Source organism: Pinus tabuliformis, chromosome X (genome assembly GCF_031772625.1).
Source record: "Pinus tabuliformis cultivar Carrire ecotype Pingquan chromosome X, CPIR1, whole genome shotgun sequence".
NCBI lineage: Eukaryota > Viridiplantae > Streptophyta > Pinopsida > Pinales > Pinaceae > Pinus > Pinus tabuliformis.
The window spans coordinates 474,333,146-474,345,084 of NC_142308.1; the positions used below are offsets into that span (position 1 = coordinate 474,333,146).

Here is an 11,939-nt window from a genome sequence, read left to right on the forward strand (position 1 = left end):
GCGGTCACCACTCTAGGTTGGATCCCTTTTCCATTTTCATTCCCAAATATCCATTTCAAGTACTTCAAGTACTTCTCTAGGAACCTTCAATCTCCCTAATAGTTAAGCAAATGTAAAGTTTGACTTTTAATTTTAACATAAATTGTGTAAACTAAACACAAAAGTCTGATTAATTGTTAATACCTCAATCAAATAACTATACCTAACCGTATAAAACATTAAGAGAGGGTTCAGTATAGTTTACGCTTCAGACGTCTGTTCACATAGATTACTCTTTATATGATATGGGAAGCTCAACATCACATCAAATAATTTCTAAATTCCTTCATATGAAATATTTAATTCTAGCATGTTCAAATAAGTCTCCTATGAACCTCCAGGGACTTCTGTTGAACAAACCTGAAGTCTCCCAACTGTCACAAAATCTTAAAAGGAAAATTTGAAACCTAATGTCCACAAAACCAACCACAGAGATTGCACCGTTTTACATTCAACAGGTTGAAAGCTTCTGTATATTAATCTGCCCCTTCAACTTGAGCTTTACAGCTCTTCACAAAACATCTGCAGCTTCCTCAACTTTGCCACCAAGCACACTTTCTGTCTCACTATCTACCTGTAAATGGGATTCAGAATTTCCATTCTGTGAAACCTCGGTATCATGTTCTTTAGCTAACTTTTGACGTTTCTGGGATGAGATATTTTTTTCTTCCTTCACTTCTTTTCTTTTTCCAAGAACATTGTCTTCACCAGCCTCTGCTGTCTCCTTCTCCTCTGTTTGGACATCTCTTTCAATTCCTATCATCGACAAGTGTTTCTTCCCTGACATATGCTGCTCATGAAGATTTTCTAAGCTTCCACAGTTAACCTCACAAAGAGAACACCACCCTATCAGTCCTTGTGGCTGCTTTTTCTGTGGCTTTCCTCCATCTTCTGAATCCTTTTCCTTCAACTTTTTTAACATGGACTGGTGCTTCTTCCCAAACACATGTTGTTTGTGAAGAACTTCCTTTGTGCTACAGTTAATATCACAAAGTGAGCACCACCCAGGAAGCTTTGGAGTCTTAGAAATATCTTTGATGCCTGGAATCTCCCTATGTACCCTGTTATTAAACTTTGGTTGCAGTCCAGAATCTGAGTTCTTACTCAACCCAGACTTAAAAACCTGAATGAGCATACCCAATGTTAGTAATAAGAATGGTATAATATTTCATATGTTCTATTTCAAATATAAAGATCAACCTATCTGCATTTTCCCAGCCTCAGAAAGACAGCAGAGAGGTTGTTTTAAAGCCTAGTCAATGTAGTATTGCCCTCGACAGTAATAAAGGCTCCCATAATATGACACATTGCTCAATTAGTACACAAAAAGAATAGAGATGCTTACAGCACAGAGCCTTTGGACATCGGTAGTCACTCAGAAATATATAGTTCCAAGTTTGCTGGAATAATGGATAAGGAGGGTGGACAAGCCTCAGGCAAACATCCAGACAATCTGGGGGGAGGCTTTAAACTCATTTGATCTCATCAGAAATGGGCCGGAATATAGGAAACAGTGACAGTGTGGATTGGAACCAATCCATGGCAGGGGAGCGGAGCAGGCCACATCATCCCCCAACCGCTCATTGATTCTTTCCAAGACAGAGGTATTTCAAAGTTAGCACACATTGCCAGCCAGGATAACACCTCCATCTGGAGGGACGAATGGAGATTGACAGAGGAGCTTGGGATAGACGCAGAATTTCACGAGGCATGGAATGGTTATTTGAAGGCTCTGAAAACCTGTCACATTAGGCTCACAGAAAGAGAGGATGAACTGGTTTGGTGCTGCTCCCCCTTTGGCACTTGTTGAAAATTAGCAAAGGAATGGATTCCTTGATTTCTGCCTTAATTCAAGGAATCGATTTAGTGATCTTTTTAATCATGCACGAGTTCCAGTAATGCGGATGCATTCAAGAAGCAGTTTGACTAGTGCGAATTTGCGGAGGACCAAGTTATCTGTCCTCTAGTGTAAGTTAAAATGGGTGTAAGTTAAAATGGGAACTGAAAGCTCAAGTGGAGTTAGCCTCCTAAATTTTAGGAGGATCCAGTTAACTAGTTGTGTTGACTTTTGTTAACTAGAAAAGCTTCAGTTTGACTTCCTAATTTAGAAACTCACTAACAATAGCCTAATAGAAGAGCTTATAAGGAGATCGAAGGCACACAATTGGATCATAAATTTTTGTGTGAGCTTTAAACTGGGGGGAGGCTTTAAACTCATTTGATCTCATCAGAAATGAGCCAGAATATAGGAAACGGTGACAGTGTGGATTGGAACCAATCCATGGCAGGGGAGCGGAGCAGGCCACATCATCCCCCAACTGCTCATTGATTCTTTACAAGACAGAGGTATTTCAAAGTTAGCACACATTGCCAGCCAGGATAACACCTCCATCTGGAGGCACGAATGGAGATTGACAGAGGAGCTTGGGATAGACACAGAATTTCATGAGGCATGGAATGGTTATTTGAAGGCTCTGAAAACCTGTCACATTAGGCTCACAGAAAGAGAGGATGAACTGGTTTGGTGCTGCTCCCCCTTTGGCACTTGTTGAAAATTAGCAAAGGAATGGATTCCTTGATTTCTGCCTTAATTCAAGGAATCAATTTAGTGATCTTTTTAATCATGCACGAGTTCCAGTGATGTGGATGCGTTCAAGAAGCAGTTTGACTAGTGCGAATTTGTGGAGGACCGAGTTATCTGTCCTCTAGTGTGAGTTAAAATGGGAACTGAGAGCTCAAGTGGAGTTAGCCTCCTTAATTTTAGGAGGATCCAGTTAACTAGTTGTGTTGACTTTTGTTAACTAGAAAAGCTCCAGTTTGACTTCCTAATTTAGAAACTCACTAACAATAGCCTAATCGAAGAGCTGATAAGGAGATCAAAGGCACACAATTGGATCATAAATTTTTGTGTGAGCTTGTGAAGAAAGGTGCCAAGGAGTTTTCTTGTGCGAGTTATTGTAGAGAGAAATTCCTCTTGGAGTGCACATAGAAACAAGGAAATTCCCTATTTAATAGGATCTCGAGCTGCGCTAGGAAATAGCAGGCTATTTCCTAAGCGATCGCAAGGAAATCGGGGCCTCTAGTGCGCATACAAGGAGGAAGAAGATTGGGGATCAAGTAAGGATTTCAGGCCTATAACAGGCAGGAGAATCATTGTGTTTTCATATTGAAACTAACTTGTATTTGTATGAGATCTATTGCTCAATTTTCCTCAATAAAATTCTGAAGCGAGGGTTTTCCCAGTTGGGTTCCCTAGAAAATTGTTGTGTTCTATCGTGTGAATTTGTACAAATATTTTTGTTCGAGGAATTTTGTGATTATATGAAAATAAAATTGTTTTCAGATTGTTCATATTAGCAGATCAGAATTTCGTGGATTTTCTACATGGTATCAGAGTTGTGAACAGAATCAGTCAGAGTCTTCAAAGTTGAAAGATGACAGCTCGCATAGTATTAGGATTGCAAGAGCAGGATAGACTAGATGGCTCTTCAAATTTTGGTGTTTGGAAGGTCCAGATATTGTTCTCGTTGGACGAGTTTGGGCTGAAGGAATTCACTAAGAAAGGTGTTGCAGAACCTTCAGATCCAGATGAGTTGAGGCTCTTCCAAAGGCAGATGACCAAGACAAAGTGGATGATCCTGGATGGACTTCAGGATCATGCAGTCCCTCATGTTGCAGGTAAAGATACAGCTAAGGACATGTGGGATGCATTACTCAAGCTATATCAGAATTCTTCCGAGAACCGGAAGATGGTCCTCAAACAAAAGCCGAGAACAATCAAGATGCAGAAGGGTGAGTGTGTAACTGCCTATCTCACCAGAATTCAGGAAGTTCGTGATAAGCTAGCAGTTGTTGGAGAGCAACCCATTCAGAGCTAGTGTGTGTGGCTCTGAATGGGTTTACCAAAGATTGGCATACTTTTGTTCAAAGAACTGGACAAGACAAGTTGCCAGATTGGGAATGCCTATGGAGTGACTTCATCCAAGAAGAGCTAAGGCTCAGACTAGTTGAGACTTCTAGCAGCAGTGGCAAGGGTTCTAAGGTTGAGAAGGAGGAGCAAAATCTTGCTCTTGCAGGAAAATTCAAAGGCAAGAAAGACAAAGAGAAGAGTGAGAACAGTCAAAAGGGTGACAAGAAGAAGATGGATCTAAGTAAAGATCAAATGCTTCCATTGCCATGTTTTTGGACACTATGTTTCTAAGTGGAGCAAAATCTTGCTCTTGCAGGAAAATTCAAAGGCAAGAAAGACAAAGAGAAGAGTGAGAACAGTCAAAAGGGTGACAAGAAGAAGATGGATCTAAGTAAAGATCAAATGCTTCCATTGCCATGTTTTTGGACACTATGTTTCTAAGTGTCCTAACCGAAAGAAGGGGTCAAATAAGGAGCATGTAGCTACATCAGCTAAGGTAAATGAGTTTGCCTCTCAGTTTGAGAAGGATTTCTCATTGATAGCTTGCATGGCAAGCTTAGTCGATTGCAGTGTGTGGTATATTGATTCAAGAGCCTCTTTCCATATGACTGGGAACAGGGAGTATTACAGCCAGCTGGATGAGAAGGATATGCAAGTGAATATCAAGCTTTGAGATAATGGCAAGTATGCTACCAAGGGAGATAGTACTGTCAGCTTTGAGAGGGATTCAGGTAATCCTCTTCATCTCAAAGATGTTCTCCATGTTCCAATGCTGAAGAAGAACCTGGTTTCAATAGTTATCCTTTAGGACAAAAGGTATGATGTCATCTTCAGCAGAGGTAAGGCTTACCTCAAGCATCTAGTTTGAGTAACAGTGAAGCAGATAGGTGTGAGGGTGAAGAAACTCTACAAGTTGCAGGTAGAGACAAATGCAACCTTGAGCAGCAAGGCAGGTTGTGCGGATGTTGGTGAACTCTGGCACGGACACATGGGACACCTGGATCATGGGGCGCTGAAGATTCTTCAACATATTGCCACAAGATTACCAGCAGGAGGCCTTGACAAGGGTGGAGTGTGCAAACAATACACACTTGGCACGTATGCCAAGTCTTCTTTCCATGGTTAGGATAGCAAAGCCGAAGGGATTTTGGAGCTGGTGAATTCAGATGTGTGCAGGTCCTTTTCTTCTCCATCACTGAAGAGACACAGGTATTATGTTACTTTCAATGGTGATTTTTCTCGGGAAACTTGGATTTATTTTATGAAAAAGAAAGATGAGGTCTTTGACAGGTTCATTGAGTTTAAGGCCTTGGTAGAGAAGCAAACTGGGAAGAAAATCAAGGCAATGAGAAGTGACAATGGTGGAGAATATATCGACAATGCCTTCAACTTGTTTTGTGCAAAGGAAGGTATTAGAAGAGAGTTGATAGCACCTCATGACCCTCAATAGAATAGGGTGACTGAGAGGAAGAATAGAAGTATTGTTGGAGCAGCTAGGGCTATGTTGCATGATTAGGATCTGCCTAGGTTCTTGTGGGCAAAAGCATGCAATACTGCAGTATTTCTGTAGAACAAGAGTCCACATAGGGTGCTTGGACGAGCTAAACCAGAGGAGGCTTTCACAAGCAAGAAATCTGATGTTTCACACTTCCAAAGCTTTGGCACAAAGGTCTACTGTCATGTGTCCAAAGATAACAAGAAGAAGTTGGATGCCACAGCAGAGAAGGGTATCTTTGTGGGGTATAGTGAGACATCTCAAGCATACATGGTGTATCTTCCAAGACTTAGGAAGGCAGTTCTCAGGTAAGATGTGAGATCCTATGAGGATCAAGCTCTGAGAGTTTCCTTGGAGCGTGGGAAAATTTCAGTGCCTGAGGAGGAGCCACTTGCTCCCAAACAGGGGTCACAACCAGCACCTCGGATTCAGCCACAACCACAATCTAGTGGCAAGAGGGTAGCGCAGTAGGATTTGCAACAGGATGAGGAGGACAATACAACCCAAGAGCAGACAGATCGGCTAGAGCCACCCACCATAGGGAGGAAGAAGGCCAAGTGGGCCAAGAGGTTGATCCTGGAGGCTCAGGAGCAAGTTGAAGCTCCTAGCGCCATGTCTAGGCAAAGTAACCAGCCACAGAGGTACACAGGTTATATGGCACTGATGACAGAGTTGGTGGACATTGAGTCTTCTTCTTATAAGGAGGCGACTTCTCAGCAAGTTTGGCAGGATGAGCTGGCAAAGGAGTATTCCTCTATCATGATGAATGACGTCTGGGAGGTTGTTCCACAACCTGAGGGGAAATCAATAGTTGGATCCAGATGGGTGTACAAGTTGAAGCATGGAGCAGATGGGAGTGTGGAGAAGTTCAAGGCCAGGTTTGTCGCCAAGGGCTTCTCACAGATTGAGGGCATAGACTATGAGGAGACTTTTGCCCCAATAGCACGATATTCATCCATCAGGACTATTTTGGCACGTACAGCACAGATGGGGAGGAAGATCCACTATATGGACGTGAAGACAGCCTTTCTCAATGGAGTTGTTGAGGAGGAGAGTTATATAGAGTAGCCAGAGTGGTTCAAGCAGTTCAACAGAGACGCACATGTGTGCAGGCTAAAGAGAGCTCTTTATGGGCTCAAGCAGGCTCTGCGAGCATGATACACTCGGATTAACAACTAGCTTCGAGGATTGGGCTTCACTAAGAGTGAGGCAGATGATAACCTGTACTACATTATGGTTGGAGGGCTTCCACTCATTCTAGTTCTCTATGTCGACGACCTTATACTAACTGGAGATGAGAGCTTGATCTAGATTGCAAGGAGGATCTTGCAAGGAAGTTTGAGATGAAGGATATGGGGCTTATGCACTATTTCCTTGGCTTGGAGGTTTGGCAAGATGATGGTGAGATCTTCGTGGGACAGGAAAAGTACACTGTAGAGATTCTCCAGAGATTTCATATGCAGGATGGCAAGCCCATGACCACATCTCTAGTCACAAACTGGAGGAAGGTGGATGCTAGCAGAGGAGAGCGAGTGGATCCTACAATATATACGCAACTCATTGGGTCGTTGATGAACCTGGTCAACAAACGACCTAATTTTAGTTTTGCAGTCAACCAGTTGAGTTAGTTCATGGTGGAACCGACCAGAGTGCATTGGGTTGTTGCAAAGCATGTGTTGAGATATCTCAAAGGCACGATGGACTATGATTATGGTACAAACAGGTTGATGGAGTGAGGCTTGAGGGCTTCACATATGTAGATTGGGCAAGGAGCTCTACAGACAGGAACAATAATTCAGGTGGCATCTTCAATATTAGGTCAGCAGTTGTTTCTTGGTACAAGCATGAAGCAAAAATCAGTTGCACTCGATTCAGCAGAGGTCAAGTACATGGCTGCTAGTCAAGGAGCTTTAGAGGCTATTTGAATGAGGAAGTTACTTGTGGGACTTTTCAGACAGAGGATGGAGCCTACTGTGATACAGTGTGATAATCGTAGTTGCATTAAGCTCTCTAAGAACCCAATGTTTCATGATCGCTCAAAGCATATAAAGATTCGGTATTACCATCTTAGAGATTGTGTGCAGAAGGGGATAGTCTACCATACATTCCAACAAGGGGGCAGACAATAGAAATCTTGAACAAGGCATTGGCATGAAGCAATTTTGTTCATCACAAAGATAAGTTGGGAGTTGTACAGAATCCCTTCCTCGCTAAGAGGGAGTGTTGAAAAGTAGCAAAGAAATGGATTCCTTGATTTAGTGATCTTCTTAATCATGCATAAGTTCCAGTGATGTGGACGAGTTCAAGAAGCAATTTGACTAGTGCGAATTTGTGGAGGATTGAGTTATTTGTCCTCTAGTGTGAGTTAAATTGGGAAATGAAAGTTCAAGTGGAGTTAGCCTCTTAAATTTTAGGAGGATCCAGTTAAGCATTGTTTTAAAAAACGGTTGAGTCAGACCAAGCCAATGCCTGGCCGAGTCGACTCGGTGGCTGAAACAAAACAGGTGCCCGAGGTGTTACCAAGACAGCCATTGACTCAATTGACTCGTTAACAACTCGGCCAACTCGGTACTGACCCGGCCGGCTCGATAACAACTCGGTCGACTCAGCTCTTTGACAAAAATCTTGAAGCACATTTGTCAAAAGTTGTTCCGCCTCTTACCTATCAATGGTCGGGTTGTTGTTTATTGCATATTTATAGCCCTAAAGTAATCTATCACTTTGAGAAAGTTTTGAAAATTACAAGGCCAAAGTATGGTTATCCTAGTGGCATGAATTAGAAAAATGAAACAATGCATTGAGCCATTCAATGTTTTTAAAAAGGAAAACATTCTGGCAATGGACTAATAAATACATATTTACCTCTGATTGTTCTGGAGCTTGACCAAAATTAAATCAAGGGTTTTGAGACTTCATTAGGGGCAGAGAATTGATATTATTGTTGTTGTAGTATAGTAATTGTCCTTAGGCTGAGGCAGAAAAGAATCATGGCATTGGTGGCTAAGTATATTCATGAGCCTACTTTGATCATATGTTGTCTTCTCTCTATATTCTAAAGCTTTTTGTTTGGAAACATGAATGAAAATCTTTAAAATTATGTTTTTTATAAAAAATAAATACTCAATATATTTTTTACAACGACTGAGGCATTGAAATGAAACCGTTCGAGTCAATATCGAGTCAAAGCAGACCCTCAACCATTTCCAAACCGGAGTCGGAGTTTTAAAACATTGCTTATAAGGAGATCGAAAGCACACAATTGGATTGTAATTTTTTGTGTGAGCTTGTGAAGAAATGTGCCAAGGAGTTTTCTTGTGTAAGTTATTGTGGAGAGCAATTCCTCTTGGAGTGAGCATAGAAATAGGGAAATTCACCATTTAATAGGAGACCGGGTTGCACTAGGGAATAGGAGGCTATTTCCTAAGGGATTGCGCAAGAAAATCAAAGCCTCCAAAAAAGGAAGAAGATCAGGGATCAAGCAAGGGTTTCAGGCCTATGGCAGGCAGGAGAATCAGGTTTTCCCAGTTGGGTTCCCTAGAAAAATTGTTGTGTGAATTTGTGCAATTATTTATATTCCTATTCCGCTGCTTCTAGTAGAGAAATTATGTGATTATATGAAAAGAAAATTGTTTTCAGATTGTTCATATTAGCAGATCAGAATTTCGTGGACTTCTATAGCACTTACAGCCCAAAGCTCAATTATTTAGTCTTAAAAGCAAACAAGGCACTTGAAGAGCCAAAATGGTGTTGGAGGGCAGTTTGGAAAGCAAAGTGTCCAGCAAAAGCAAGAATTTTATGTGGTACCTGATGGAGAAGAAGGTCCTCACCTGGGATGAGACGTTTTGCCATTGGGCCAGGTTGGTGCTCCCTTTGCAAGGGAGGCAAAGAAACCACTATGCACATATTCAAGCAGTGCCCATTCTTTGTGCTAGTGTGGAAGCTTGCATGTCGACGATGGGCCTAATCTGAAATTGGGAAGGGGAAAACTTGGAGGAGGCATGGAGAGGATGGCACTCAGATCCAATCACTCATGCACACAAAGCCCTCCCATTGATAATCTGTTATGGGGTATGGTTGGCACGAAACCAAGCCATCTTTCGAGACAAGTTCTTGGCCTCTGAGCAAAGAAACCACTATGCACATATTCAAGCAGTGCCCATTCTTTGTGCTAGTGTGGAAGCTTGCATGTCGACGATGGGCCTAATCTGAAATTGGGAAGGGGAAAACTTGGAGGAGGCATGGAGAGGATGGCACTCAGATCCAATCACTCATGCACACAAAGCCCTCCCATTGATAATCTGTTATGGGGTATGGTTGGCACGAAACCAAGCCATCTTTCGAGACAAGTTCTTGGCCTTTGAGCACAACGCAGCAGAATCTCCAGCAATCCTAGCCCACATTCCTCAATAAAAAGACATTAGTCCTCCTAGAATAATTGTTGATGAAAATCCAATCACACAAAACTATGGGCTTTCTTTGATGGAGCCTACTATGATACAGTTCAAATGAGTGGGGGTTGTTTTGCACTTTTTCTATCTGCCACACATTTTTTCCATGTAAAAATGGAATTTGGTTTAGGAACAAACAATCAGGTTAAACTAATAGCATCTAAAAAATTGTTGGTTTATGGGGATTCAATGCTTGTAATAAACTAGTTTAAAAAAACACAAGCTTGCAGAAATTTACTGCTAGGACCCGTCATGGAAGACTTATGGAGGATCAAAGACTCATACATCTTCTTTGTATGGTCACATATTTACAGGGAGCGAAATGGGCTGACTGATAGGCTCTCAAAAAACGGTTTTGACTGTGGAACAAGGTCTATGGCATTATCCAAAAGCAGCATGAAGATTCCTCCTATGAGTTCTATCACAAGCCATACATAGAACAAACAGATCAGGCTGATAAGATTTAATCATTTGATGGACACTTCATAGAGAACTCGTACGAAGAATATGACAGGATATATGGTGTATGAAGGATATACCGAAATCTACAATCCATATGAGTCGTTTCTAAGAAGGGTGAAAACAGTAGCATTTTTCACCAATTTATGTAACACGATCTATGTAATTTTTTGAACATCCTAAGGCAAAGCTAGAAAAATGTATTAGGCAGAAGCATACTAGTTTACAGTACAAGCAATCAAAACTTTGTCTTGGAATACACTAATGGTATATAAACAGAATGTAATTTTGAATTACTTTGTAATTTTGAATCATTTTATAAATCAATAAAAAGCAACATTTTTTTCTGTGGGAATTTTTTTTGCACAATAAGAAAAATTAGAAAAAGGATGGATACACAACTGAATCAGAAAACAAAACTAGAAAAAGAATGGATACACTACTGAAACAGAAAACAAAATTATTTGACAGACTAAGTGAAGGAAAAGGAATGGATACATTGCTGAATCAATAAAGAAATGTCTTGGCACAATATGGAATGGAAACAAAAATAAATAAATAAATTAACAGATACCTCTTGTTGGCCTGACCGATGTTTATATTGCTGATTAATCTCTCTTGGAGGCACAGACCAGTTCAAGCTCTGCAAATGACCAACGGAATCTCCAATAGGTCCTGTTCCATAATTCATATTCAAAGTGGGTTCTCTGCCTGTAATGGGTTGTCTGTAGGGATCCCTAATCGATCCTCTCATAGTCTCTCCGGGGTCGGGGTTACCAATCGACGAGGCGGGGAAAGGAACGTCTAGGGCAGACGGCATTTCCCTGCCTCCCATGTGAATGGGAAGAGATTGATGGAGGGCAAACGCAGAAGGCAAAGGCGTTGATGAGAATATCAAGGGGGGAAGAGTTGTAACGCCTTCCAGAGATTCTACTGTGTAGTAAGTCTGGCCTGAAGATAACCTAGCTAAAGGAGCCCTTGCACCACCATGATTGTTTGAATAGTCCATTTGGGTCACTGCTTGAGCTGCTCAAATGGAACACAATAACCAGTGAGAAAATAGTTACTGGACTGCACAGATTTTTCCCCGTAGCGCTCTCTGATCGGGAAGATTGAAATTTGTTTCAACGCTATGCCCTACTTCTCTTAAATAGTGATCATTATCTAATGTTGTGCCGAGGAGAAATTTACAAGCGCCACAAAGTCGGTGGGGCTTGAGACATTTGTGTGGTTCCATGGTAGGATCTTAAACCCATGGTATTATCAATTTTGCCCTAATTAAAAACTATTTTATAATTAGTTAATAAAAAGTAGTTAATGGAATTTATTAATTAAAATGAGCAGGAAATGAAATGTATTTCATAACTCGTGTATTTTTAATACTTCATAACCACTAGTTTATAAGTAGGTAATAAAAAATGGAGTTGCTTTTAGTGTGATTTTTTGGAGATTCCAGTGACAGAATCCGGTGGAAAAAATTGAGGTTAAATCTTGATTTGTATTATTTAAAATGGTTTTTTAACTGTATATTTGGATTCAGCAGCCTGAAAATTGAGGTTAAATCTTGATTTGTATTATTTAAAATGGT

The 11,939-nt window shown here is 41.0% G+C and overlaps 1 protein-coding gene across 1 annotated transcript; it reads right to left on the minus strand.

The window, feature by feature from the left end:
* Nucleotides 1-254: 254 nt before the first annotated feature.
* Nucleotides 255-11,556, minus strand: LOC149140731 (uncharacterized). Its single transcript, XM_089450491.1, has 2 exons — nt 10,926-11,556; nt 255-1,162 (listed from the first exon to the last, which is right to left on the minus strand). The coding sequence occupies exons 1-2, from the start codon at nt 11,358-11,360 to the stop codon at nt 551-553; spliced, it is 1,047 nt and encodes a 348-aa protein (XP_089306617.1). The 5' UTR covers nt 11,361-11,556; the 3' UTR covers nt 255-550.
* Between the last annotated feature and the right edge of the window lie 383 nt (nt 11,557-11,939).

Excerpts from the sequence above, each read along its gene's own strand:
- LOC149140731 (XM_089450491.1), bottom strand. The coding sequence starts at position 11,360 with ATGGACTATTCAAACAATCATGGTGGTGCAAGGGCTCCTTTAGCTAGG. Across the intron at positions 1,163-10,925 it reads ATCGGTCAGGCCAACAAGAG|GTTTTTAAGTCTGGGTTGAG; the intron begins GTATCTGTTAAT and ends ATGCTCATTCAG.